Source organism: Miniopterus natalensis, chromosome 11 (genome assembly GCF_054644295.1).
Source record: "Miniopterus natalensis isolate mMinNat1 chromosome 11, mMinNat1.hap1, whole genome shotgun sequence".
NCBI classification, from domain to species: domain Eukaryota; kingdom Metazoa; phylum Chordata; class Mammalia; order Chiroptera; family Miniopteridae; genus Miniopterus; species Miniopterus natalensis.
The window spans coordinates 28,105,856-28,131,412 of NC_142091.1; the positions used below are offsets into that span (position 1 = coordinate 28,105,856).

Sequence of the window (25,557 nt, forward strand, 5' to 3'; positions counted from 1 at the left end):
ACAATGCTAAAGGCAGAGGATCATAGGAAAAGTTGCTAATAGTGGCATCAAGCACCGTGCTAAGCACTTCGCATATGTAATTGTGAATCCTTACAGTGATTCTGCAATCAGGTATTGCAGAAGAAAAACCTGAGGCGTAGAGGGTTTAAGTAACTTGAAGATCATGAGGCTACTGAAAGGCAGAGCTAAGATCAGTCCCAGTTCTGAGCTCTTCCCACTGTACCATTTCTCGCTGGTAAATGTTTTTCATTTAGTTAAATTCAGGTGAGCAAACTCAAGCCCTGTGGCTTTTGAGCAATACATAGAATGACTGCTAGTGTCGGTGGCAGTTTATCTCTTAAAACACACACTTGTTTTGAGTCATGCAATAGGCATAGAAAAGACGTCTTGATTAAATAGTGATGTCATGTGTGGATATTTAGTGTTGTAAAATGAAGGATTTAAGGAAACAGAAAAGCAATTTGAAAGTTAAAACTCAACTGAAATTCTTTTGTATTATCCTGGTGTGTGTGTGTGTGTGTGTGTGTATGCTGTGGTTATTTCTTTTTTCACTAAGATGGTAAGGCACTGCTGGATAGATACTGATTATTTTAAAAGGAGCTGTTAATGTGAGGTTACTTTGATGTCCTGTGAAGTTTCTATGATGGGATTTACTACTGTAAAGCTTCTCAATCTTTTCATATAATTATATTTGGAAACTCTTTACTTATAATGTGGCAATTTGTGGAAATAACTCTTGGTTGCCTACCATTGTAAAATGATAGGTTTTGATCTCTGTGGCTGGCCATTGGCTTGGCAGGAAGAAAGAGAAGATAAATGGTAGGAAAAGTGCCCATCTAAGTCTCTCAGGATTTCATACATCTTAAAGCATTGTCCCCTAGTGTGAAACATAGGTGTTCAATGATGCTTGACATTTTATTTTTCTTAAGATCAAACAGGCATTTAAAATAAAAAATGAAATTGCTTTATTTAAAAACAATCTTTTTTTCTTTTACTGCAAAAGGAAATCATATATATATATGTGTGTGTGTATATATATATATATATATATACACACACACACATATATATAGTGAAACTCGAACATTCCAGAATACACGAAGTAATCAGTGAAGGTTTCCCCTAATGTTCCACGAGAACAACAGCTGATTACAATTTGGGGCAAATGCCTACAGATCTGTTAACATATAATGCCACTAATTTTAAACAATATAGGATTTATGTTTTATAATTCTTTTACCTAACCATATATCTTGCACATTTCTCCATATCAATAATAAGTCTTCTCACATTCTGTTTAATGATTTGAGTGTACTCTTGATTAGATATATTATAATTCATCTCACTAATTCTTAATTGATAGGCTTCTGTCATATTTCTAAAACATTGGTATTATAAAAAATGCTGTAGTGAAAAACTCTGTACATATATGTTATTTACTGCATCATTTTTACAATATTAAATGGTTTTTATTTAGGTTCCAAGCAGGAGAACCAGAAGATTGTTGGATAAAAGCAGAACATTCCATATAATCTGTGGTGTTACCATCTGTATTTTCTCAGGTGAGAAAATGAAAAGATGTTAAGTGTTAGAATATTTTATAAGTGGTATTTTTATTATTCTATAAATTATTTACTGTCACCAACTTGTGATTTTCTTACACAGCTCAATTTTCTCTTCCATGTTTTTAGAGAGTTGTCTAATGGTGCTACAGAAAATAGGTGTGTCTTATGCCACATATATATAGTAGAGGTTGGCCTCCAAGTGGGTAAGGAGTGTTTCCTAAAAGTAAATAATTTCACTTAAAAAGACTGGAAGAAGCAGAGTAAAAGTTTTTAAGCTCTAAATGTATTGACGTGATAGGAGTTTAAGTGTATCACAATTAGATTGCAGACTGTACATTCATTGAATATGATACCACCTGAAATTATAATTGATAAATGTTTCTTTGAAAATAATACTTGGCTAGAGGAGCATATTGTGAAAATGTACCCTGCTCAATTCCAAGTTAAAGTAAAAAGTGAGAGACTTTTGGTTTTTAAGAGTAATTTTAAAATAAAATTTTTATCCCGAGTATTTACAAAATACTTAAGAATTTTTTGGAACAGAAGGTAATAAATATATGAATCAAGTGTATGGACTCTGGAGATGGATTATATGGGATTTATCCCCAGCTGCCCTTCTGTCTTACTGTGTGACATGCAAATGAGGACATGCATATGAAGTTCTTAGGGTAGAATTTGTTATTATAATTTACAATCTCAGGGATTAATTATCTCAGTGGCATAGCCCCTGACATTTTCATCTGGTTATTTGTAGGACAGAGCTGTTTTGATGCTAGGAACCTTTGATCTGGATATTTATGTATGGCCATTTTTAATCAGTAGTGTTTTGATACAGCTATTACCAAGAAATCATTAAATTTTAAGCTTTTTAATACTTGCCAAGTATTTCTTTATTGTTTTATGCCTGAACATCTGTCTTCCCATTGGTAGTTGCCACCTATGGAGGTGGAGGGGAGAGATGGAGAGGGGCTCAGGGATGGGATGATAACTTCAATACAGCTCGAGTCCGGGCGTGGAGTGAGAGCCCAGGAAGAGATGGGGGCCAAGGGAGTGATAAGGGTTAGGATGGATTAGAACTAGGGAGGGGATCATGAGACACTGGCACATTCATGGCCTGATTTGTTCTAAACTGTCCTTGTGCCAGTTGGAGAATGACCAGGAGACTGAGAGTGTAGAGTATAGCCACGAATGAGCATGTTTTCCAGAAGGACTGCATTCTGCCACTGGCTAGCGGCCTGACCTTAGCTAAGTTACCCTTCTAACCTTAGCTTTCCTGTCTGTAAAAGAGGGATGATTCTACCTACCTCCTCGTTTTATTGTGAGAATTAGATGAGAGAATCCGTACAAAGTGCCCGGCATAGCTTTCTGCCTGCTGCCTAAAACAAGAAGCCCTGCATTCTTTTGACCTTAAAGGCCTTTTATTATTTTTATTTTAAAATATATATATTTATTGATCTCAGAGAAAAGGGAGGGAAAGGGAGAGAGAGATAGAAACATCAATGATAAAAATCATTGATTGGCTGCCTCCTGCACGCCCCCTACTGGGGATCGAGCCGAAAACCTAGGCAGGTGCCTGACAGGGAATGGAACCCTGATCTCCTGGTTCGTGGGTCAACACACAACCACTGAGCCATGCCAGCCGGGTGACCTAAAAGGCCTTTTAAAGGAGGTGAATGTACCCCTTAAGATATAGCTATTGCCTAGAACTTTTATTCAGGATAATTCAGAAAGAGTGGCAATTCCTCTAAGGAAGCCTTTACATTTTTGAGACACAAAGTATGTATTTAACATATAAATCTTTAATTTAAAATAAAGGGATTTATTTTTTTTTACTATTAATTTCTGAAGTGATGAGCTATAAGAGATCATTTTGCTTAAATAATGTTTTATACCTGTGCCAAAGTTGAGCCTCACCTAGATATCTTTTGTTTCTTTGAAACCTTGTCATTGCTTATTATCTCACTTCTAGTTCCCTGTTCACTTTTTTTATGAGACCCTCTTCCCTCCTCTATCTTGATTACTGGCAGGAGCTTGTAAATCCTTTAAATAATTATTAGGTAGTTAGTATTTCAGTCCTTCTCTCTCATTTTGATTTGTCTTCGTGAGTAACTCAGAACTCTTGGCCTACTTGTATCTCATATGCTGGTTTTGAGGGAATTGTAGAGTTTTCTAGTTTCTAGGCTCTGTTTTCTTTTGAACCACTACCTCCATGTATTTGTGTAAACTATAATGGTGTATTAAGCAGTTTAGGGTTACTTATTTCGTTAAGTCTCTTATTTCTGTCATTTTTTTCTTTTTTTATAATCCTACCCCCAGGGTATGTTTTATTGATTTTTAGAGAGAGACGAAAGGAAGGGGGGAGAGAGAACCAGTGATGTGAGAGAGAGACATCCATTGGCTGCCTCCTGTATGCCCCCACCTGGGTCAACCCTGCAGCCTGGTTATGAACCCTGACCGAGAATAGAACCTGCAACCTTTTGGTGCACAGGACGATGCTCCAGCGGACGGAGCCACTCGGCCAGGGCCTATTTCTGTCATTTTATAGAGAAGTAACTTGAGGTGCTGGTAGGCAAGCAGTACAATAGCCAAGAAGACAGGTTCCCAACTAATTTTCTGATGTTCTTTCCCGTACAGTATAATGTGCTGTTAATTCAAACTGCATTTCACATACAGGAGAAGGTTGGAAAGGGAGGAGGGCATTGTAGTCCAGTACACAAGGTCATTACTCCTTCCTTGTCCGACCTCTTCAGTATAACTTTCTTTTTTCCCTGGCATGTCAAAACAAATGTCTTCAACTCTTTAGTGGTTTCCTAGCACTTTTTATATTTTGTATGAGCTCCGAGTCAGTTGAGCACTCTTTAGTGTGCCATTGTAGATAATTAAATGGTAATTATTATTTTCCTGAGTGTTTGCCCCATGAAGTGGTTACCAACACTTTTGCTATTGGGTTAAGACATTATGATTTGAATTTGTAGACTGTGAAAAATTTCCACTGGTTATAAGGTTCTCAGAGAGCCTTTATTTTACGTTGAGTGGCAGTGAAGTATACAAGATGGATAACAGGTTTGGAGTTAGGGGAAATGTGAAAGAGTGGAACCTCTAAAATATCCAGGAGCTGCTTAAAGAAATAAGTAAATGCTCTTATTATTATATCACTCGCTTGTGTAAGTGTGTGTGCATGTGTACAGGTGTATTTTTTTAACCTCGACTTCCTAGGGTTATTTTATTCTAGCCTTTGAAAATTCAGTTTTTTCACATGATTTTTAATACTGAAACTGCGTATAGTCAAGACTGTTTGTGTCTTTAAAACTCCCCTTTTAAATGTGGTATTTTATTGCTCATGTAGCTGTCAAAGTTTGACCCTGTATTTACGTAGAGAGAGGAACTGACTCCTCTTCGTAGAACATACCTGAAAACCCACTGACTTGCGCCTGGTGGGTTCTATAGGTGTGCACGTGGCTGCCCATCTGGTGAATGTCCTCAGTTTCTCCGAGAACTACCGTGAGGATTTCACTGAACTGAACGTAGCAAGATACCGCGACGAGGTGGGTGGTGTCCGTCTCCTCATTTTTCTTTCACTAGTCGTGAGATGACTAATGAGGGTCCGTGATTTTCACAGAAAATGTGTACCTTGCTGCTGCTTTTGAGTGCTCTTAAATGCAGTTTGTCAAGCTGAGTTTATTCCTTTTAAATTGGAGATATAGGTAATTACTATTTCACAGTCTCTCGCTGAAAATGGGAGTTCAGAGAGTGTCTACGTTTTATGCTGTGCAGTGTGCACACGGTTGCCACTCAGGCTTGCCTTCTGCCTCCCGACAGCTTCTGTCTAATTCCTGTCATGCGGTGGAGACTGTCAACAGCCCCATTCCAGGGGAAAAATCCTTGAATAACTCAGACACTGTGCTTGAGGGAAACGGGGCAGAAAAGCAGGTTGATCATTTGAGGATCCTCGATAATCAGTTTATTTGACTTAAAAAATATTACTGAGTTTTAGTGATTCGTTTGTGTTTTCATCCTCAAAATAGGCGACCTTGAGCTGAATTCTGTAGCAGGCAGCGTCTGACGCAGGGGCGCGTTGCTCCCTGTGTGGCGGCCCATGAAACGAAATGACGCGTGTGAGGTGCCAGGCCGGCGCCTGATGAGCAGCACGGGCGCAGCCCTGGTCGAATCCCTGTACCTTCCCCCTGTCCTCAGGCTGCCCTTGCTTCAGGCCGAGGCTGCATTAAAACCCCGCTGCTCAGTTGTATGAGTTCTTTATATTGTTTGGAGGAATCTAACGAACAAAATAAACTGACAAACCAAATAGGTCCAGAGGTGTGGATGCATGGAACAGACTGACAGGCCTCAGAGGGGAGTGGGGTGGGAGGGCTGGAGAGATTAGCCAAACAACTTAGGTGCGTATATGCATAGCTCACGGTCGCAGGCAATAGTGTGCTGCAGGCCTGGGAGGGGGTGGGGGCTGGATGACGGCAGAAGTGTGTGGGGGGGAATAGGGGACATCTGTAATAGTGTCAACAATAAAAATAAACTTAAAACAAACAAAAACCCCCACTGCTCTGTTTCCCGTTTGATCAGAACCTTGCCTGCTCTGCTAAGTCGGGTTGTGACTTCGTAAGATTATTTCCCATCTCCTCCCACTCCATTTTCTTCTCCACGTATCCCCAGACCTATCTAGATTAATACTAAAAAAGTAACAACAAACACAGAGGCAAATTCCCAAACCCAAATAGCAAGCACCTTTTGATACATGCTTTGATTATGCTCGTGTTTTTAAAAAGACCAGGATGATTTAACTGATCTGGATTGGGGTCAGGCATTGTTATTTTTAAAGAGCTCCCCGGGTGACTGTAGTGTGCACCTGGCTTTAAGAACCACCGGCAAGCCCAGCTTCTTAGCCAGCCAGTGGCAGCTCTGCTCACGCAGCGATTTTGGACCAGTCGCCGCGTCCCCGCGTAGCACCCCGCTTCCGCCCATGCCTCTGGCCTCTGCTGCAGTTTCCTGCTTCAGCCTTTCCTTCTTGACCTCTCTCTTTTGTTTTCTAATTCATGTCTTGAATAACTATAATGCTTAGATTATTTTAATGTAAGATACTTTTGCTTAATATTTCAATACTTTTAGTCATTAATTTTTTTTTATTTTAAGGGGGATATATGCTCAGTATAAAATAGTTTAAAACTCCCAAGTACATGAAAAGCAAAAGCTTCTCCTCCAAAAATAGCCACAGCTAATACTTTCATGTTTTCTCTTAAGGTATTTTAAGCGGTAATTTATGATACATATTCCTCAGCAGCTTACTTGTTTCGGTAAATGGCCTGCTGTATCAGAATGTGTGAATATATCTTATTCCCTTCGTAGTAAGAGGCTATAATTTCTTCTTAGCCTTTTCTTTATTCACAGATGTTTAGGTTGATTCCTAGTTTTCGTTATGACCCACTCGCCAATAAATTCATTTTTTTGTGCATGACTGCTAGGCAGATTCATCGAAGTGGAATTCTGGTTTCAAAGGTATGCTCATTTTTAGATCTGATGGACATTGTCAGGTTTCCTTTCAAAAAGCCGTCACCAGTGGACACAGTTCTCCCAAGTTTATCAGAATGCTTTTTTCTACACCTCACTTTTAAAAACATTTTTTGCCAATCTGATAGATAAAAAAGGTAACCCGTAATTTTAATTAATGTTTCCCCTTTAGTCCCTTCCTTCCTTTCTCCCTTTCCTCTTTCTTCTAATAAATATTTTTGTGCACCTTGTAGGTACTGGCAATGTGCTAGATAAAGATGAAAAAGTACACACACACACATTGCATGCAGATGCAGATACAGTCCCTGTGAACTGTCTGTGCAAAAGAGGGGCCTGTGCCCTGCGCCTTGCTGTTATCGCTTCGTGCTTTCACCCTGCCTCCTCCGTTCTTCAGTGACCCATCCTCCAACTTGTGAAGGTGGCACCTTCCTGATGGCCTCGTTGAATCTGCCTCATCTTCTCACCTGCGAAACCGTCTCTCGCTCTCACATTCTATCTTTATTCTGTGGCAGTATTCGTTGTTCTGCCTTCCGAGATTCCATAGCTGTTTATTCCACTTCGATCATCTCGTCCTCTATTTTTAGTAGTTGTTCATCTATTAGGTTACTCTACGTTACCCTTTAACCAGGTACAGAAGTCATTTGACCTAAGCCGGATGAGGTGCTGTCCCTAAGCCAGTGGTCCTTCTTCAAGGCCCCTGAAACTGTATTGTACAAAGGCTTCCTACTTTTTATATACCTGGCCCGATCCCAGATTCAATGGAGGCATAGGAAAGGCATTTAAAAGTTGAGCAGTATTAAGCACCATTAGGATGAAAAATAAATCCGCAAATTTACTGGGGATTAAGTTAAGTTTCCACAAGACAGAAAAGCAGTTGACTAAGGTTCATTACTCCATGAGAGATGTAGTTTAAAGAAGACACTAACAATATTAATGTTTTATATTTGAGTAACAGGAACCTCTCTTCCTTATTTATCATCACTACTTTTCACAATATTTGAAACATAAGTTCTTAATTAGTATTTTTTGCACTGAATTTGCAGTGTACAACCTTTCCTATATGTTTTATCACTTTTGATTCTCACTGTCTTGACACATTGTAGGTGTAGTTTGGTCATTGTGGTGTTTCCACATTAGAACCAAAAATATTGAGTTTCAATTTGGTCGAAGGGTGGGCTTCAGGCCGCTGCTAGTAGCTTTTAATTAGCCAATAAGACGAAAGCCTATGCCCTCTGACTCCATCCAGTGCTGCTCCTTTCTCAGATGGATAGACTTTTCTAGTTGGATTTGTACTTGTTATAATCTCCTTTAGCGTCATGAAACCATTGGGAAAGTTGAGTCTTATTTCCACTGGGAGAATAGTATTTTAAATGCCTAATACATGGATCTTATACCCAGCCAGATTCCTTGTAGAATTTTATATTATCAGTGTTTTATCTTTCAGTCAATTATTCTTTTCCCTCTTTTTTCAGGATCCTAGAAAACTTCTCTTCACAAGTGGTAAGTTGTTATTCATTGCTCTTTCTTAAGATTCAGGAAAATTTTTGAAAACAAGCATCATCAAATTGTATGGCAATTAGGTGCATGTGAAAATATAGATATTTGCATATCAGAACAAATATTAGGACTTCAAACGTAAGTCTGCAATGACAACAGAGGGACAAGGGAAACAGCTGGGGTTCAAATGAAGAGCAAAAGTAAGTAAATGCATTTGTCTTTCCTGTGTTCTTCCAATGAAAACAATATAATGCCATAGGCTTAGTGAGGACCCGCTTTGCGTACCCTGCCGTGGCAAGTACTAGTGAGATAACACGTGTAGAACAGGTTCCTGCCCTCAAGGTGCTGGAAAGAAACACCAAGCACTCTCAGCATCAGTGTGGTTATAATTCAGTAATTTAGTAGGATGTTTTGTAATCTTAAAACCCATAAAATAGAAGAGGAACAGTCATTAAAATCAGTTTATTTTTCTTGAAATGTGGCCCCATTTTTATTTGTAATTTAATTTTTCTTCTGAAGCATATTGCCCATGAAACCTCAGTCTAGACGGTTAATTTGTTATTCAAAGCACATTTGTCCTAGAATTTTGCTGTGATGTTAGTAAAATTCATACCAAAATTATTCTCTTTTCAACCTTATATTTATACTGATGAAAGGAGAAAACTGTATTTTGGAGGATTTTTAGCACATATTTCAGGGATTAGGATGTGTGGGTAGTTGAGATGATCTATCATAAAGGCTTGGCTGTAACACCCTATTAAGGATCAGAATTGCATATGGCACTGAGGCATGGCCCTGTCAAATGCATTGTTTTTCTTTTCAATCAATTTTATGAAGAAAAATAACAAGAAATCAGGTGTTTTCCCCATCCATGTCACGATTATATGTCTAGATTTATAAAATTTGTCTGTCTTTTGATATTTGCCACTTGCAAAGTATTTTACAGTTTTATCTTTAGGAACATAATTTAGTTTTGTTTACAACTTTGCTCATTGAAAACATTGTTCTGTTAAGCCTTAAAAGAATTCAATGAGAAATGGAGGAGAGTAAAAGCAGAAACATAAAATCATATGTATAAATCAATGTATTTTTTGGTTCATATGAATTAATTTAAGAGAAATAGATAAGAACTTTGTTTTGATATTATTTTCTACAGCAAACAGTATAGTTGAAGCCTTGGAACATTTGAAATGTTTAAAAAAGTTTAGTTTACAAAACATTTCTTATATGACAAAGATATTACATTAAGAAACTTAGTATAATTAACTTCTATATAAACAGACGGTTTCTCCACCTAAGCATGTAACCCCATCAGCTCTGTCCTTTCCCAGAGATTCCCATGAGTGATGTTGGACTAAGTAGAGATGACACTTAAAAACAGAAATTTCCTGGCTCCCTCCTAGAGAGTCTCTCTGGTGGGACATGGCAATGCGCTTTATTAACCTTTCCATTTATCTTGGGAGCTTCTGTTTTACCCTTAAGGAGCATCTTACATACTCTTGAGCATAACTTCTCACTGCCACCTATATTTTGCCTACTGCCTTAGCTTACTATCTTTTTATTACCTGGTCAACTCCTGCTTTAAGTCTCAGCTGACTTGCACAAATGTCTCCCTGATTCCACCAGGCAGAGCTGGCCTCTTCTTCGTCTGGGATCTTAAAGATACATAGTGAAAATACTATGTTGTCAAATAATTTATTTCCTTACATATACTGTCTTTTCCACTTGAATATGAGCTTTTCCAGGGTGGGCATGCAAGGCTCCAGGTGAATATTTTTATGGACTTTGTCAGTACAAACCACTTGCATCACCCAATATCAGCATGTCAGCATTATTTTGGTGGCCCAGTCCACATCATTTAATGAAAGCAAGAGCCATCCACTTCCCAGGTCTTCAGTTTGGTATGAGGGTGGGACCCCCAAACTATGAAGCTAGAGCTCCTCGGGTATTTGGTTGGATCCACTGGATATAGCAGGTGAGAGAACAAAGCAGAATCTAAGGATGGTAATGGGATGAGTGGCATTGTTTTCTACAAAGAGGCAACCTAGTTTCGTTTTACTAATACATCTGTGACTAACACTACTTTATAGCTATCTTTGAATGTTGTCTGCATAACACCTAGGAAAAATCAGTGTTCATGATGAAGGAATGCATGCATGCTTTCAGCTGTTCTAGTAATAAATAATATTTTGTTATTGATTGATATGTTTCTTGGATTTTAGTTTGTTTAATATAACATAGTCGTCTCTCTTTCAGTCTTTAAAATTTTTTCAATATAACCTAGGTCTGAGAAATTAAGATTGTCTTATAGAAAATAAAGCTTGTGGCAATACAAGTGACATAAAATATGGTAGGTAGACTCATTGAATAAGAAATATTAAAAAAAATTCCAATTAAGAATTTAAGAAGTAAATTAAGTTTGGAAGGTTGGAGTACTCAAACATTCATTTAACAATACTTATTACATATCGCCAAATTTGGTAGTACCTTATATGACAATAAAATGCACAATATCCAATTTCTCTAAGAAAAACCCACATAAACAAATATAATTATGGTTCCAGTTATGTTGGAAAAAACAGGGTAATGAATACAAGATGCTATATTTCTGACTGCATCTGGGTATGGATGAAAATGATCTCTCAGTTTCATCTAGAAATGGCAATATAGTGAAATTATTCATTTTAAAGGCTATAGTTAATGAATCTAATATGCATAGATGAAAGGCAATGAGAACAAACATTTAAGCATCGCTTTTTCTAAGGAAACAAGTACAGGTTTTGCTTCATAACTTGAAGGATTTAAAGTGTTCACAGTGTGCTTCCCTTTGGCAAGTAACTGCCCAGTGAGGTTCACTAGCCCAGGAATTTCCAACCTGTGCTTCCTGACTGTTGGAATATGTGTAGGAACAGAGGGTAATATTCTCGGATTTAAAAGCTAGGCTGTCATTTCGGGCTAGGTTAGGTACCCTTCGATGTACCTCAAAAACACACAATGCTTAGCTCTCCGTTAGCGCATAATGCCGTGTGTTGCAAGGACCTGTGTACCCTGTCTCCCAGACTAGAACGGGATCCCTTGGAGAGCAGGATTCATTTTCCCTCTGGCACTTAACAGTGCGCTGTAGATGCCCAGAAAATACTCAGCTAGAAATGGCAATATATAAGGATTAAAAGCCACTTGTTTGCTGCTTGATGCATAGGCCTTCTCTACAACATCCTAGGTAATTTGCTGGCCAGACTCTATTTAATTCCAGTGATGGAAAATTGTAACTTCTTAAGGTATCACCCCGCTCCTTCTTTTGGATCACATTAATTGCAATATTTTTTTTTATTTCTAATACTAAGTATGTATTTTTTTCTTCACTGACCTCACGCCTATTACTTTGTAAATTACAAATTACTTTGTAAATTAATGTTCAAATGATACACTTTGGAAATTAGGCCTCTGTTTTAAACATGCTCAGTTTTTTCAGGCGTCCTCTTGATGAAGTGATTTGCAAACAGTCCATAACTAATCTTGACATGTCTAGAACCACATAGGAAACCGTGTATGTAGACACAGCAGACATCAATGAATCTCTAATAAAATCACTGGAAAGGCCTTCAACTACCAATTTCACATTATGGAGCCATCTAGGATTCTATCGTTTATCATTTGGTCAGTTTTTTAATTACTTGAAGCTAGAGAAACCTCCTCTTTTTTTCCTTCAAATTTATTGAGTTATAGTTGAAGAACATTAAATTGTGCATATGTAAATTATGCTACTTTATTGGTTTTGACATATGTTTACACATGTAAAGCCATGACCTAAATCAAGATAACAAACATCCATCATTCTAAAAAGTTTTGTTTTTCTCCTTTTTTTTTAAGGGACAGGGAGGGAGAGAGATAGAAACATCAATGATGAGAGAGTCATTGAGCACCTGCCTCCTGCATCCCCCCGCCTCCCCCCCGGACTGGGGATCACCCTGACCGGGAATCGAACTTAGATCTTCTAGATCCTAGGTCGATGCTCAACCGCTGAGCCACGCCCGGCAGGGCCTAAAGAGTTTTTGTATTCCTTTATAATGCATCCTACCCTCTACCCCTCCTAGCAGCTAATCTATTTTCTATCACTAAAGAATGGTTTGATGCTTTTTGAATGGTATATAAAAGGAGTCAAAGCTTATGCTCTTTGGATGTTCTTTTAGGGGATCTGGCTTTTTTCACTTCGCCTAATAGTTTTGTGATTCATCTATGTTGTTGTGTGTATATCAACAGTTCATGTTTTTTTTTTAATCACTGATTACTTTTCCAGGTACAGATAATAATACCACGATTATGTATCCATGCCACTGTGGATGGAGATTTAACTTATTTACAGACCTTAACTATTAGTTAAAAGTAAAGTGGCTATAAACATTTTTAAGCATGTTTTTGTGTGGATATATGTTTGTTTCTCTTGGGTAAATATCTCGGGAGTGGGAAGGCTGGGTCCTTTTGTAAGCATGCTGTTCTTTTTAAGTAGTTTTTTTCTGTACTGTTAGTCTTTTAGTGTGAACTAATGTAGTTATCTTGCTCCTCTCTTACCCCTAAGAAGCAAGTCCTCACCCGGGGCAATGGGACAGATGATGGGAAGGGGTGCCCTGGGAAAGAAGTGGAGAGAAGAGATGGTTCCGATTCGGCACATTGGGGAAAAGCAAGTGGTGTTAGGCTCCCAACTTTGTGTGTTGGGAAGAGGGAGCAGGAAAGAGCACTAAAGTATTAAATATTCAGTGACTAACTCCCGTATTTCTCATGTGGTCCTTTACATGTAGAAACTTGTTCTACATTCTAATTTTTTTTTTTTTTTTTTAATGATTCAAAACTCTCTGGAACCCTAACAGTGCACACCCAGATTGCTCTTCTGTTGGACCCAGCTTGTCAGCTTCTGCTCCTGGCTTACAGTCCATGATGACCCTTCTGTCTCATAGGTGGTTCCTTGGCAAGCAGAGAAGTGGGGAGATGTCTATACGTTTGGAAACAGAATTGTTTTATTAGCTTTCCTATGAAGATTTAAGATGAAATCTCTCAGCTAGGGCAGTTAGAAGTTACTGTTGCTTATATGATTTTAGGAGTAAATAAAGGTAACTTATAGATGGGATATTTTATTTGGTAGTAAAAAGATATTAAGAAATGAGACTATTTTGATTTTTAGCTCTTTTTAATATAGTATATGAGCTATTCATTTTGTACGTGCTGTATGAGCTAACACTGGATTTGTAGCAATATGTCATGTCAATATTAATTTTGAGAACTAACATGTTTGCACATTTAAAAAAATAAATGTTATGTCATATCAGAAGGACTAATTTCAGCATGTTTTCTCTACTAGAAGAAATATTTCTACAAATTTTCTGAAAATATCAGCACTGTCATTTTTTTCTTGAAACCCAGTATTTTTTTGTTCTGCACTTGAAGTTGTGGTTTTTAGGAAGCTTTAGGTTTTGTTTATTTAAAAAAATTTATTATGTATAAGAAGCCCAAAAGAAATTATTTGAAATTAAAACTGAAGGAGCTGTTAGTTCCTTAAAAGGGGGGAAGAGTAATGGAGTTTAGTACTATGGTAGGGGTAACCAAACCAGTAAGGGTGTTGAATGCCAATCCTGTCCCATGTATTAATTACTGACATTTGGTATAACATGTACCTGTATAAATATGTACATATTCACTATTCTGAATAGACTATTTGAAAATACAAGAACAAATTCTTCTATTAAAGGTAGGAAGGACTGCTTTGTCTTAAGTACCTTGAAATTGTACTAATTTTTTTTTAAAAAAAGCTTTTTTGAGAGAGAACATACAAGGAGATATGTGATTTGAATTGGGCTTTCCACAGAGCAGCATAATACTTTGGATTTTAAGGCAATAATTTTTTGTACCTTTTTTCTCAGTATGACTTAAGTTAAAATGTACTTTGTATATTTTTATAGTTCCTGGCCTGACAGGAGTCCTCATGGTATTGGTGCTATTCCTGATGATTACAGCTTCTACATATGCTATCCGGTGAGTGTCAGAGTCACGATTTCAATATTTACTGGTCAGCTTATTTAAATTTCCTTCAGATTATCTTCGTTTTCATGTGTAGAAAAACTCTTGATTAACCAGAATGCTTAGCCAATGCAGTGTTCTGATGAATGGACTATTGTGGGTAACTAAGAGTGATGTAAAGACATTTCTATATATATCATTTCATTTCCTGTTTTTGAAAAGAAAATCTCTTTGTTTTAGTCAAATAGTCTAGGTTGGTAAGGAATCGTGTATGGAGACTTTTTAAACTAGGGAAATTTCAGTTCTTCAGGGGCATACTTCTGGAGGATTGTGTATTTCTATGAGACATGGGATTGAATTCAACGTGTATACACAAGAACATATCACTTAAAATTGTCTTATAACTCATTTCCTGATACAAGTTTGTTTTGCTGTAATTTAATATTCCAGACAAAGCTTTGGAAACATGGTTAGTTGACATCTGTTAAAATATTTGGAAATATCTGCATTCACTTTATTTTTTTAGTTACAAGATTTTGAGCAATTGCAGACACAGTTTTATGAACACTTTCACATGTTCTTTCTGGTGGACACATCTGTTTGTCACAATATTTTACAGTATCTTATGTTACTGGTGAAACTTCTTGGTTAAGAAAGCAAAAAAGAGAAACAACGTGTAATCTTCAAAAATAGTCATTCTAATTGTTGAGGTGTGAAATGTAATGGAAACACACACACACCTTTTGAAAATAATTGCCCTACACCATGCTCAAATGAGTCTGTCTTTGCACTTCTGAACACATCTCTGCACACAAACACACACCTCGAAAATCTCAAAAGTAAGCTCACCACGCATGATTAACACTATAAATTTCCTGGTGGTATGTTTATATGCTTCATTCTTCCTGCCTTTGCTCACTCATGCCCCATGTCTTACCTCTACCAAAATCACTCTTTCTATCCCTTTCACACTCCCGATCTCTGTTTCTTCATGTCTATATGTATTTTACCAAAATTGGACCATATTATATGTACTATTTTTAAGTCCACTTTTTCCTTACATCTTGTTATGAACATTTCTCTCTTTACTGATGGTACAACATATTCCCATGTAGACATACAGTAGTCTCCCAGCCCCCTGTCATTGGATGTTTTAGGTGGATTCCATTTTTTAGTATTTCAATTGTGAAGCAAACACCCTGTCCACATGTCTTTGCATACTTTTTCAATTACATCCTATGGAAAAATACCTAGATGGAGAATGCTGGATCAAATGGTAAGCCCATTTTTATGACTTTTTATAAGAATTAAAAATCACCTTACAGAAAGGCAAATCTCTAACATTAGTGCACTAGGGCGCCAATTTTGTGGGATACACTTTGTTTTAGTTAGGTCAATAATTCATTAAAAAACTTACTTTTTCAGTTTTAGGAATTCTTGATGTAAACTGGATTATAAAGATCAGCTTCTGTTCTCAACTGAGCCATTACATAAATAATTTGGTGACTGTCTTAACTGTTAATTTTTTCATTTGTTTAAAAGAGATTATAAAGCTAATTCTGCTTTTCTCCAAACTTCATTGTGAGAATCATGAAATTCTTACATGGATCATGGAGGTAACCTTCTTCTACCGTTTCTCTTTACTAGTAAGAAAGTAAAACATTAGAGAAATCAGGTGAATAAATAGGACTTCAATATTTGATTTCTGGCATTGAATGTAGTGTAATAATTCACTAATGGTTCAATATGGGTTAATTATTAAAATAAGTAATATATTCTATTAACAAATGGCAATAATATTAACATTTTCTCATCTCAGTAGACTTTGAAATGGCAGTTGTTAAATCTAAACTCTAATTCTGGATTAAAATAATCAGAGTTAACTAAGAGTCACTTTCCTTTATAGAATTAAAAAATATAAAAGCCAGAACTGAGATCATACTTACCAGTGAAACATGAGATACATTCCTAAGAAAATTATGAAAAAGCCAAAGTGACATTTTTAATTCCATTAAAGGATGCCATTATTTACATATGATAAGAAATTAAAACATTTAAAATTATTAAAAAGAATGCAACAATAAATTATCATTACTTCCAGAAAGGTAAGTGTAATTGTCTAGCCAGAAAATCCAAGAGAATTATGGAAAAAAATTAGTTTTATATCCACTTAAAGAATTGAAATGGGTAAATGAGTACAAAACAAATATTTAAAAATAGCTCTTATATAATAGGTAGTATCAGTTTGAAAACTGAATAAAATAAAAAGATACCACTAATAATTGCAACAAAAACATAAAATATCTGTAAATAAGTTTAGGAAGAAACTGAGTGAAAGTTATATAGAAAAAACACACAACTTCACTGAGAGAAATGAGTAGAGATTTGAAGAAAGACTGTATAATGCAAAGATGAACTTCTTCCTCAATTGTTTATAAGTTCGTTGCAATTCCAGTCAAAACCCAAGATAGGTTATTTTGTTTGTTTGCTTATTGAATTTGGCAAATCGATCCTAAAGCTCATCTGAGGAACCTCCAAGCACATGTTCCAAAGGAGGAGTAAAGGGGGGTATGTGGCTTAGTAAACATTAAAATGATTAAACTTCCATAACTGAAAGCAGATAGAACTTACTTGCAAAAAAAAAAAAAGACCCCAAGACATGGAACCATTGATAGAGTTGATAGAAAACCTTGTTAAGGGACTTCGCTGTGTATATGAACATGCTAAATAATAAAGGTGCCATCACAAACTTATGATGAGAATAAAGTGTAAGTGAATGGAATTCAAGATAATTTACAGAGTTAACTAAAAAAAATTACACCATTATAAATTTAGAAGAAACTTCAAGTGCGTATTTATCAGATCTCCTAATGGACAGGGAAAAATATAGAAAATATCTGACTTTCTGAAAATAGGAAAATTAAAACAATGTACATTATAAAGATTGAAATGTAAACGTTTTATTTGACAAATAATTACAATTATGTGGAACTAGTACAGTCTTAAAATTTGAATAGGTTACTCAGAACAGTGAAGGAAAATTCACTATAGAAATGGGTAATTAATATGAATAGGTAAGTAATAGAAGAATTAAAGGTGTGTAACACACAAATGAAATGATACCCAGTTCCACTTATACAAAATAATGAAAACCTATCAAGTGGAGCCTGGGTTAGGGGAAAAGGCACTCCTAAAGTTGGATTTGTAATTGGTAAACATGTTTTCAGAGAGCAATGGGCAATGTGTGTCAAAAGCATCGCAAATGTGTGCCCTTTGATCTGGCAATTCCACTTAGAAGAGTTTAGATTATAAAAGAGTTGGATATGTAAAAAAAGGCATCTGTGACAAAGATGTTAATGACCTTGTTTATTATAGCAGAAACTGAGTGGAGTGAATGGGAATCCACTGGCCAGTGCTTGAGTCACGGCTTCCAAAAGGATCTAGAAGTGGGATCAGAATCCTCTCAGAAGCTTTTACAAATATCTGCCCTCCACCTCTAAGATTCTAATATAGTAATATCCACCTAGAGAGATAAAATAAAATAACTGTTAGTTTTTTTACTTCTCTCAAACATTCTATAGATTGTGTTTATCATATTCTGTCATTTTCAGACTCTGTTCTGCAGGACAGTAATACCAAGGTGTTGTTTTTAAGTTATACACTGCCCAGGAATAGAATATAAGACTTTAATGAGCATTTATTTAATTTCTCTCAATTTGAGCTCCCGTTAAACTACTCTCAAAATATTTATTGGAATAGGAGCATTAGTTGTTTTGGAAATCATTTGAAAATTGAGACTACTGATAGAAAGGACAGCAAGTGTACATATGAGCAGACTATAACTGTTCCTCAGCCTTACATCATAATAACTTTAAATAAACACCTTATTTTTATTTTTTCACGTGTCTTTGTTTCAAATACCAGAAAAAAAAAATGAAAATGATTGTGTTATGTGTAATTTTTGTCAGTTGTCTCTGCATGGTATTTAAGTCCTTTGGTATAATAGATGCATCTCACTTGAACTCAGTGTGTTTGAAATGCACAATTTTTCCCATGAGATGAAAGGAAGTGGCATTGAAACTGTTATTTGTTTTTCCAGAGTTTCTAACTATGACATCTTCTGGTACACTCATAATCTCTTCTTTGTCTTCTACATGCTGCTGATGTTGCATGTTTCAGGGTAAGTTATAAAAAATATTTTTAAAACCACGTGTGCCTTAAAAATGGGGTAATGAAAGATACATCTGCAGGAATTTTCATAAGGAGTGGTAAAATTATTTGGTTACTTGGAATTGAGGCAGTGTCAAGAATGGAAGAAATAATTTTATTTTTAGCATAGCATGTTTAATGGAACTAGTGTAAAAGCATATTAAAATTGAAAGAGTTATTTCTCCCACAGTGTGATACTTTTTAAAGTTCCATATAGCTATATCCTGATAACTTCTTTAAGAAAGCAAGAAGTAAAAAACTTCCAGAAGATATTTTAGTATTTGTATTTGCAGGATTTCCTTATGTCTCACTGCTGCGGAATTTGTAATGATGGAGTTACCAGTTTTTAGTTTAAAAAAACCTAGAGGCAATAGTAGTTGCAGAGAAAGTCGAAGATTTACAATGACCAAAGAACATGATCTGTCAAAATAGTAGAAGGTCACAAAGGGGGAAGAAGAAAGTATTTTAAGCTTGTTATAAAGAATGTACCCCCAAAATTCTGAAAAGTATGTGGACCCAAGCAGTGTTCTCAAAAGTGTGGTGCTTGCAATAATGCATTAGGTCAGAGGAAGAAAATAATGTATATTTTTGTATGCATATGTCTGCATGACCACCAAAGTGGACTTGTGGTTTTGTTTAGACACTCCCACTGATGTGACACAGTAGGCCATTGTCTGGTATCGGATTCACTTCGTTTAGCAGAAGGATGCAGGACAGGAAACATAGAATATCAACAGGATAATGCCAGGTGCTTCTTCAGTGGGAGTCCCTGTTATTGTTCAGGAACCATTTGCCATCACCTTTCCCTACCCCCGGACCACTTTGCCTTAGGGTGAGCCTCACAGCCCATAGGAGCGGTACCTTGGTAGCAGCCCGGGCCTCCTCAAGGGATGCCCGCAGGCGCAAGTATGCGCCGCACATGGGGGGCTGAGGCCTGTGCGTCTGGAACGGTTTCGTAGTTCACTCACAGTCCCCTGCTCCAGATGCACTCCTCCAGTAATAACTAATGTTGCCTGGTAACGCAGCTGGCATTCCCCACTTATCTTAATCCCAATGTTCCCAGGAAAGTGTTTGGAGGCTGGTTCAGACCCGCTGTTAACCTTTTTTCAGAATGTTTCATAATGTACTTTGTCAGTACATTAGGTCATATACATAAATTGTATATTATTTTCAGGGTGCATGTTCAGTTTCCCCCCACCCTTGATTTTGGAAACCACTGGTTTAGAAAGCAGTATTATATGGATCTGTACCTCATAGGTCTTGGTTTGATTTGTTCCGTACCATAGTTTTAGACCATATCGTTGTGGAGCATCAGAAACATGGCCACACATCATAATCCCGACTCCCAGCTGGCCATCCCTGCCACACGGGAAAGGGCCCCGTCAATGGAAGCTCTGGGGTCCATTCTTTTTCCTTTGTAGGGATAACACATTCTGTGGAGAGTTAGGACACCAGGAAAGCCCCTGGTAGAGAAAATCTGCTTTACATTTTGTTCTTTAAATGGTTTGTTTGCCTGCCCAGAGCTATTATCATAAAATGGACTATGAGCAAGCAGATGCTACCAATGTACAGTAATTTAAAACAGTTACATAATGCTTACTATATGCCAAGTATATATTCAAAATGATTTAGATGCTTTATGTCAATAAAGGATCATAATTTTAAGATCATGTAAAACCTCCTTTCCAGGTGGGAAAACTGAAGTTTAGAGAGAGCAAGAAACTTGGCTAAAGTTTACTTAATGATGGATCCTGGATTCAAATCCAGACATTCTGACTTAGGAGAGCTCTGTACTTCTGAGAATTTGGTCTTAAGATTTAAAAAAAAGGGTTAATATCTTGATTTATCTGAGATTGTAATCTCTCTCATCTATAACAGATGAGAGAAAAATGCAATTATTTGTTAATATAATTAATTATGCATTCTTTGGCCTTTATGTTATACTAAGTTAAAACTCTGAAAAAATCTGTTTCCTTGTGACTCAAAACAGATTCATCTTTTAAAGGTTCAGAAGTTCAAATAGACAAGTTTAAATGGATTATGTTGAGAGTTCTTTCTCCATTTTTTTTGGAAGTTAAAGAGGCATAGTTAAATTTTAACTTTATTTTTTGTAGAACAAGGCTCATAAACAGAAAGTGACTTTATACAAAGAAATAACAAAAGGAATCTACAGGCTGAATTATATGTAATCATTCTATTATACCAATTGATGTAATAGTTCTTTACATATTATGGGTAGAAATGAAAAAAATTATTCTAATTCTAAAATAAATGTTATGCAACAAAAACGCAATACCATAAGCATTCTAGAGTGCAGATTTTTAAATGAAGTTTAATTTTTAAAATATAATTGACTAATAAAATTGTGTTGTTTAATATATACAGTCTTATGATATATGTCATATATACATATGTCATATATACGTTGTGAAATGATTACCACAATAAAATGAATTAGCACATTCATCACATCACATAGTTTTTTTACATTTTTTTTTCCTAGTGAGAATGCTTAATATCTACTCTATTGGCAAATTTCAAGTATACAGTGCAGTATTATTAACTGTAGTCACCATGCTGTACATCTGATCCTCAGAATTTATTCATCTTACTACTCAAAGTTTATAACCCTAAAAAGCTTAATTTTGAATAAAGCTACATGGATTGTGTTTCTGGTGTGGGAAAAACTGCTACTGCTAAGGCTTGCAGATTTCTCAAAATGGAACATTTCTGAACATGTCTTTTTCATTGCTAAAGGACCTGTCTGTAAGTAAATCTATTGAAACTGTTATCCTTTGTGCCAATGTTGAGCACTTAGACATATCTTTACCTGTGAAATGCCTTGCTAATTTCATTTTGTAGCTTTTGGGTCCATGAGTAAAGTGCAGTTATTCAAAACAAGCTTCTTGGATTTATATTGAGATTCCTGGTAAACAGCATGCTGTGAGTTTGAACAGAATATCACTATTTGCTGAGCAGCTACTCCTTTGTTTATCAATGTGCCAAGCACTATAATAAGGTATAAAGAACAATTTAATATATGATCTATAGCCTCTCAGCATTGGTAATTAGTTTGGAATTTTTAAAAAATCAATTGAAAGAGCTAAAGATAACTTTAGACTAAATATTTTACAACTGTAAACATTTTCTTTTCAAGAATTCTGTAGTTTAGGGAATTGAAGGATCAATGTGGGCTAGAAGTTATAGAAAATTTCAGGCTTTAAGGATGAAGCAGTTAGAAATTGTTTGCTTATATCTCTACTAAACAGACTTTTGCAGTAAGAAGAGCAATTGCTTCATATGGTTTTCTAAGGTCACTTTTATTTTCATAGAATCTCAAATTTTGAAGGAACCATAAAGGATATCTTAACCAAGACTCTATGAATCTCCCCTGCAATATGTCTAAGTAAATATTTAATTCTGAAGAGCCCATTCTGTCTTTGGGAAGCTGTAATTTTCACAAAGTTCTTTATCTTTTGAGCTGGGATTTATTTTACATTAATTCCTGGATAGATTTAGAAATCTAGGACTCTAGAGGCCATGGAAACTGAGTTACTCTCCTCTAAATTCTCTTCATTTGTTTCTTGCGTAACATTTTGACAATCATTATTGTCAACTTCCTCCTTTGAATATATTAATAGTTAAAATTCATTCAGTCCTTATCATGTATCTTACTAATGTTTGATCTCATCAAACCCTCCCAACAACCCTGGTAAAATCTGCCGCCGCTGGTATCCCCGTGAGAGGACAGGGGCAGTGAGAGAGGAAGGAAGTTGCTAAAACTCATGGTGATTAAGAAGAGCTTGAGTTTGACCCCAGGTATCCGATTCTTGAGCCCACATTTCTAACCACTACATTATGCTGGCTGCAGTTTGCCATGGCTTCCCTGTATTGCTTTTAAAACTGGAAACCAAACTGAATAAAAGCCTTTGGGTATGTGATCTGACTTCGGCAAAGTGGAAGTCTTACCTTGCTCATTCAAAATATTGCAGTTGGTATCATTTGAGATCCAATTACCTTGTTCCATGATTATTTGTGACCTTAGATTCACCTAGTTTGCATTCCTGTTACCTATGTTTTAGATTTTTTTCATTATTTATAAGCAAATCAATTGCATGACACCCTAAAAAAATCATTTCATATACTCTAAACTCAGTTTCTTTTCAGTATTCAAATGTATCTTTAAAATACATTAATTTTCCTTTCCAAAAGATCAGAATAGCATGGCCATTAAACAACTACAATACTTGATAGCTGCATAGCCTTGACAGATAATCTGTCCTTTCTTTTTCTTATCTAGTAGATGGGATTAATAAAGTCACCTACGTCATAGAGTTATCTCAAGTTTATATAAGTGAATGCAGAAACGTAGACGGAATATACACATACTCAATAAATACTACTAGGAATAAAAGTGTATTTGTACCAACGCTAGTAGCTGTAAAAGGAAGAAATTCAACAGTTAACTGTTTGAAAAATCAGTTTTTTTGATCCTTGAGCAAGACACAGCACTTTATTTTACATTTTTCTTATTGAATTTATTGGGGTGACATTGCTTAATAAAATTATGTAGGTTTCAAGTGTACAGCTCTGTAACGTATCATCTGCATACTGCATTATGCACTCACAACCCTAAGTCAAGTCTCTTTCTGCCACCATTTATCCCCCTTTTGCCTTCTTCCGCTTCCCACCCCCCCTTTCCCTCCGGCAGTCACCATACCCTTGTCTGTGTCTGTTATTATTTTTTCCCCTCTTAATCCCTTCATCTTTTTCACCCAGCCCCCAACCCCCCTCCCCTCTGACAGCTGTCAGTCTGTTCTCTGTATCTATGAGTCTGTTTCTATTTTGTTTATTAGTTTATTTTGTTCATTAGATTCCACATATAAGCGAAATCATATGGTATTTGTCTTTCTCTGACTGGCTTATTTACACTTAGCATAATACCCTCCAGGTCCATCCATGCTGTAGCAAAAGGTAAGATTTCCTTATTTTTTTACAGTGAGTAGTATTCCACTGTGTAAATGTACCACAGCTTTTTATTTATTTATTCATCTACTGATGGGCATTTGGACTGCTTCCAAATCTTGGCTACTGTAAGCGAAATAAGCCAGTGGTGATGGAAGGAGACCTGACTTGGGTGGTGAACACACAATACAATATACAGATGATGTATAATAGAACTGTACACCTGAAACCTATATAACTAACCAATGTCACCCCAATAAATTCAATTTTTAAAAAAGAAGAAAAAAGAATATTCTTTGAAAGAACAATAATTTTTATAATACTCTTAGGTCTCAAAATTCAGTTGATTTTAACAATAAATGTTTATCTTAGGACTCACAAGACAGCTTTCTCCTGAGTAATTTTTCCTTCTTAATTTTAGTACGTTGTTTTAGGAGGTTGCTATTTGTGTGCTACATTAAAGATATTTCAATTCATAAGACATCTGGGGGGAGAGGAGCCAAAACTGTTTCCTCTTTCTAGACATGAATGTAATTGAATGTTTCTTTCTTCATTTTCATTTGAAAATCTCATCAGGAGGAGTTGTATACTTCTATTCTCACTTACTGAGAAAAAGGATATTGGAGGGAAAAGCAATTATGAGTGTCGCAGCGCCTAAGCACAGAGAGACTAACTCTACTCCTTTCAAAGGCATGTGGAGGGAATGCATTGTAAATGAGATTTGGCACCCTACCCTCTCAATCTTACCATAATCAGCACCCCACTGCCTTTAGATCTGGAGTGTTGTGTGGCTTATAATTGTATTTTCATTTTGTATTTACACGAGAGAGAAATTATAATGGGATAATTCTGAAAAAGACAAAAGGAAGGTCCTTCTCAAATGTATGAGTGGCAATGAGAGCCAATTAATAGTGTAAATAATTTCCTGTGCCAGATCTGGTGGACTTCTCAGACCATATTTCATTACAGAAATGATTACCTGGATTATTCTTCTAAACAGAACTCTCTGCCATTTGGGACTACTTGCTGGCAAGAATTTATTTTAGAGCATGATTTATATTCTTCTTGAATCATTTTGTCTAGGGAATTTTAAAAGGATGGTTTTCTATGTGCGTGTTTCTAAAAAGTTATTCTTTAAGCCAGGGGAACACAGTGGGCAGCCTTTGCCAACATTCATGGACCAGCGGTACCGTCAGTTCTTAGGAGTTTAGCCTCAAGAGTTAACCAGGGTTCGACTAATATTTGTGCGGGGGGCTTATTGTAGTGCCCTGTCCTCCCTCGGCTTGGCCCCCGGGAGGGGAAATTAAGAATATACTGTTGGAGGGTAGAGGGGTTTATGCAGCATAATTAAGTGTTAAAGATTGCTGATTCCCAAGCGTCTTCTGCTTTGGAAGCCGCGTGCGCCGGGGGCCCTTCACCCGCACTCCCGCGGCCGAGAGGCGCCGGCGCGGCCGAGAGGCACCTGCCCTTCTTACAGCGCCGGAGGGGAGCTCGGCGAAGCCCAGCGAGGGGAAGGCGCGGGGGCTGTGTGTTAGGCGGATTCTGTTCCGGTACTGAGGGAGGAAGGTTTATTTCCCTCTATTTTCTTTTCAGTTTTCTTCTCCTCGCCTCTCGATGTGAAGTGACTTTGTAATTTGTTGTTCAAAGCAGGCTCTCCTGAGAATGGAGTGGGTACTGTTAATAATGAAGCTGCAGGGGCGGCTGAGCCTGTGCAAATGGCTACTCTCCCCGTGCCTAGACGTAGAGGAAGGCCCTAAGGAGGCTCACGGGCTGCTGCCAAGGTGGGCCTGGAGCC

General features: G+C 36.8%; 1 protein-coding gene across 4 annotated transcripts in view; it reads left to right on the forward strand.

The window, feature by feature from the left end:
• Window positions 1-25,557, forward strand: part of NOX4 (NADPH oxidase 4) — a 128,282-nt gene that overhangs the window by 24,610 nt on the left and 78,115 nt on the right. For all 4 annotated transcript variants that reach the window (XM_016206811.2, XM_016206812.2, XM_016206810.2 and 1 more), the window contains exons 4-8: window positions 1,478-1,562; window positions 5,013-5,110; window positions 8,555-8,582; window positions 14,531-14,603; window positions 18,688-18,768. In XM_016206811.2, the coding sequence (XP_016062297.1) occupies window positions 1,478-1,562; window positions 5,013-5,110; window positions 8,555-8,582; window positions 14,531-14,603; window positions 18,688-18,768 (365 nt within the window). The remainder of the gene's footprint in view (window positions 1-1,477; window positions 1,563-5,012; window positions 5,111-8,554; window positions 8,583-14,530; window positions 14,604-18,687; window positions 18,769-25,557) is intronic.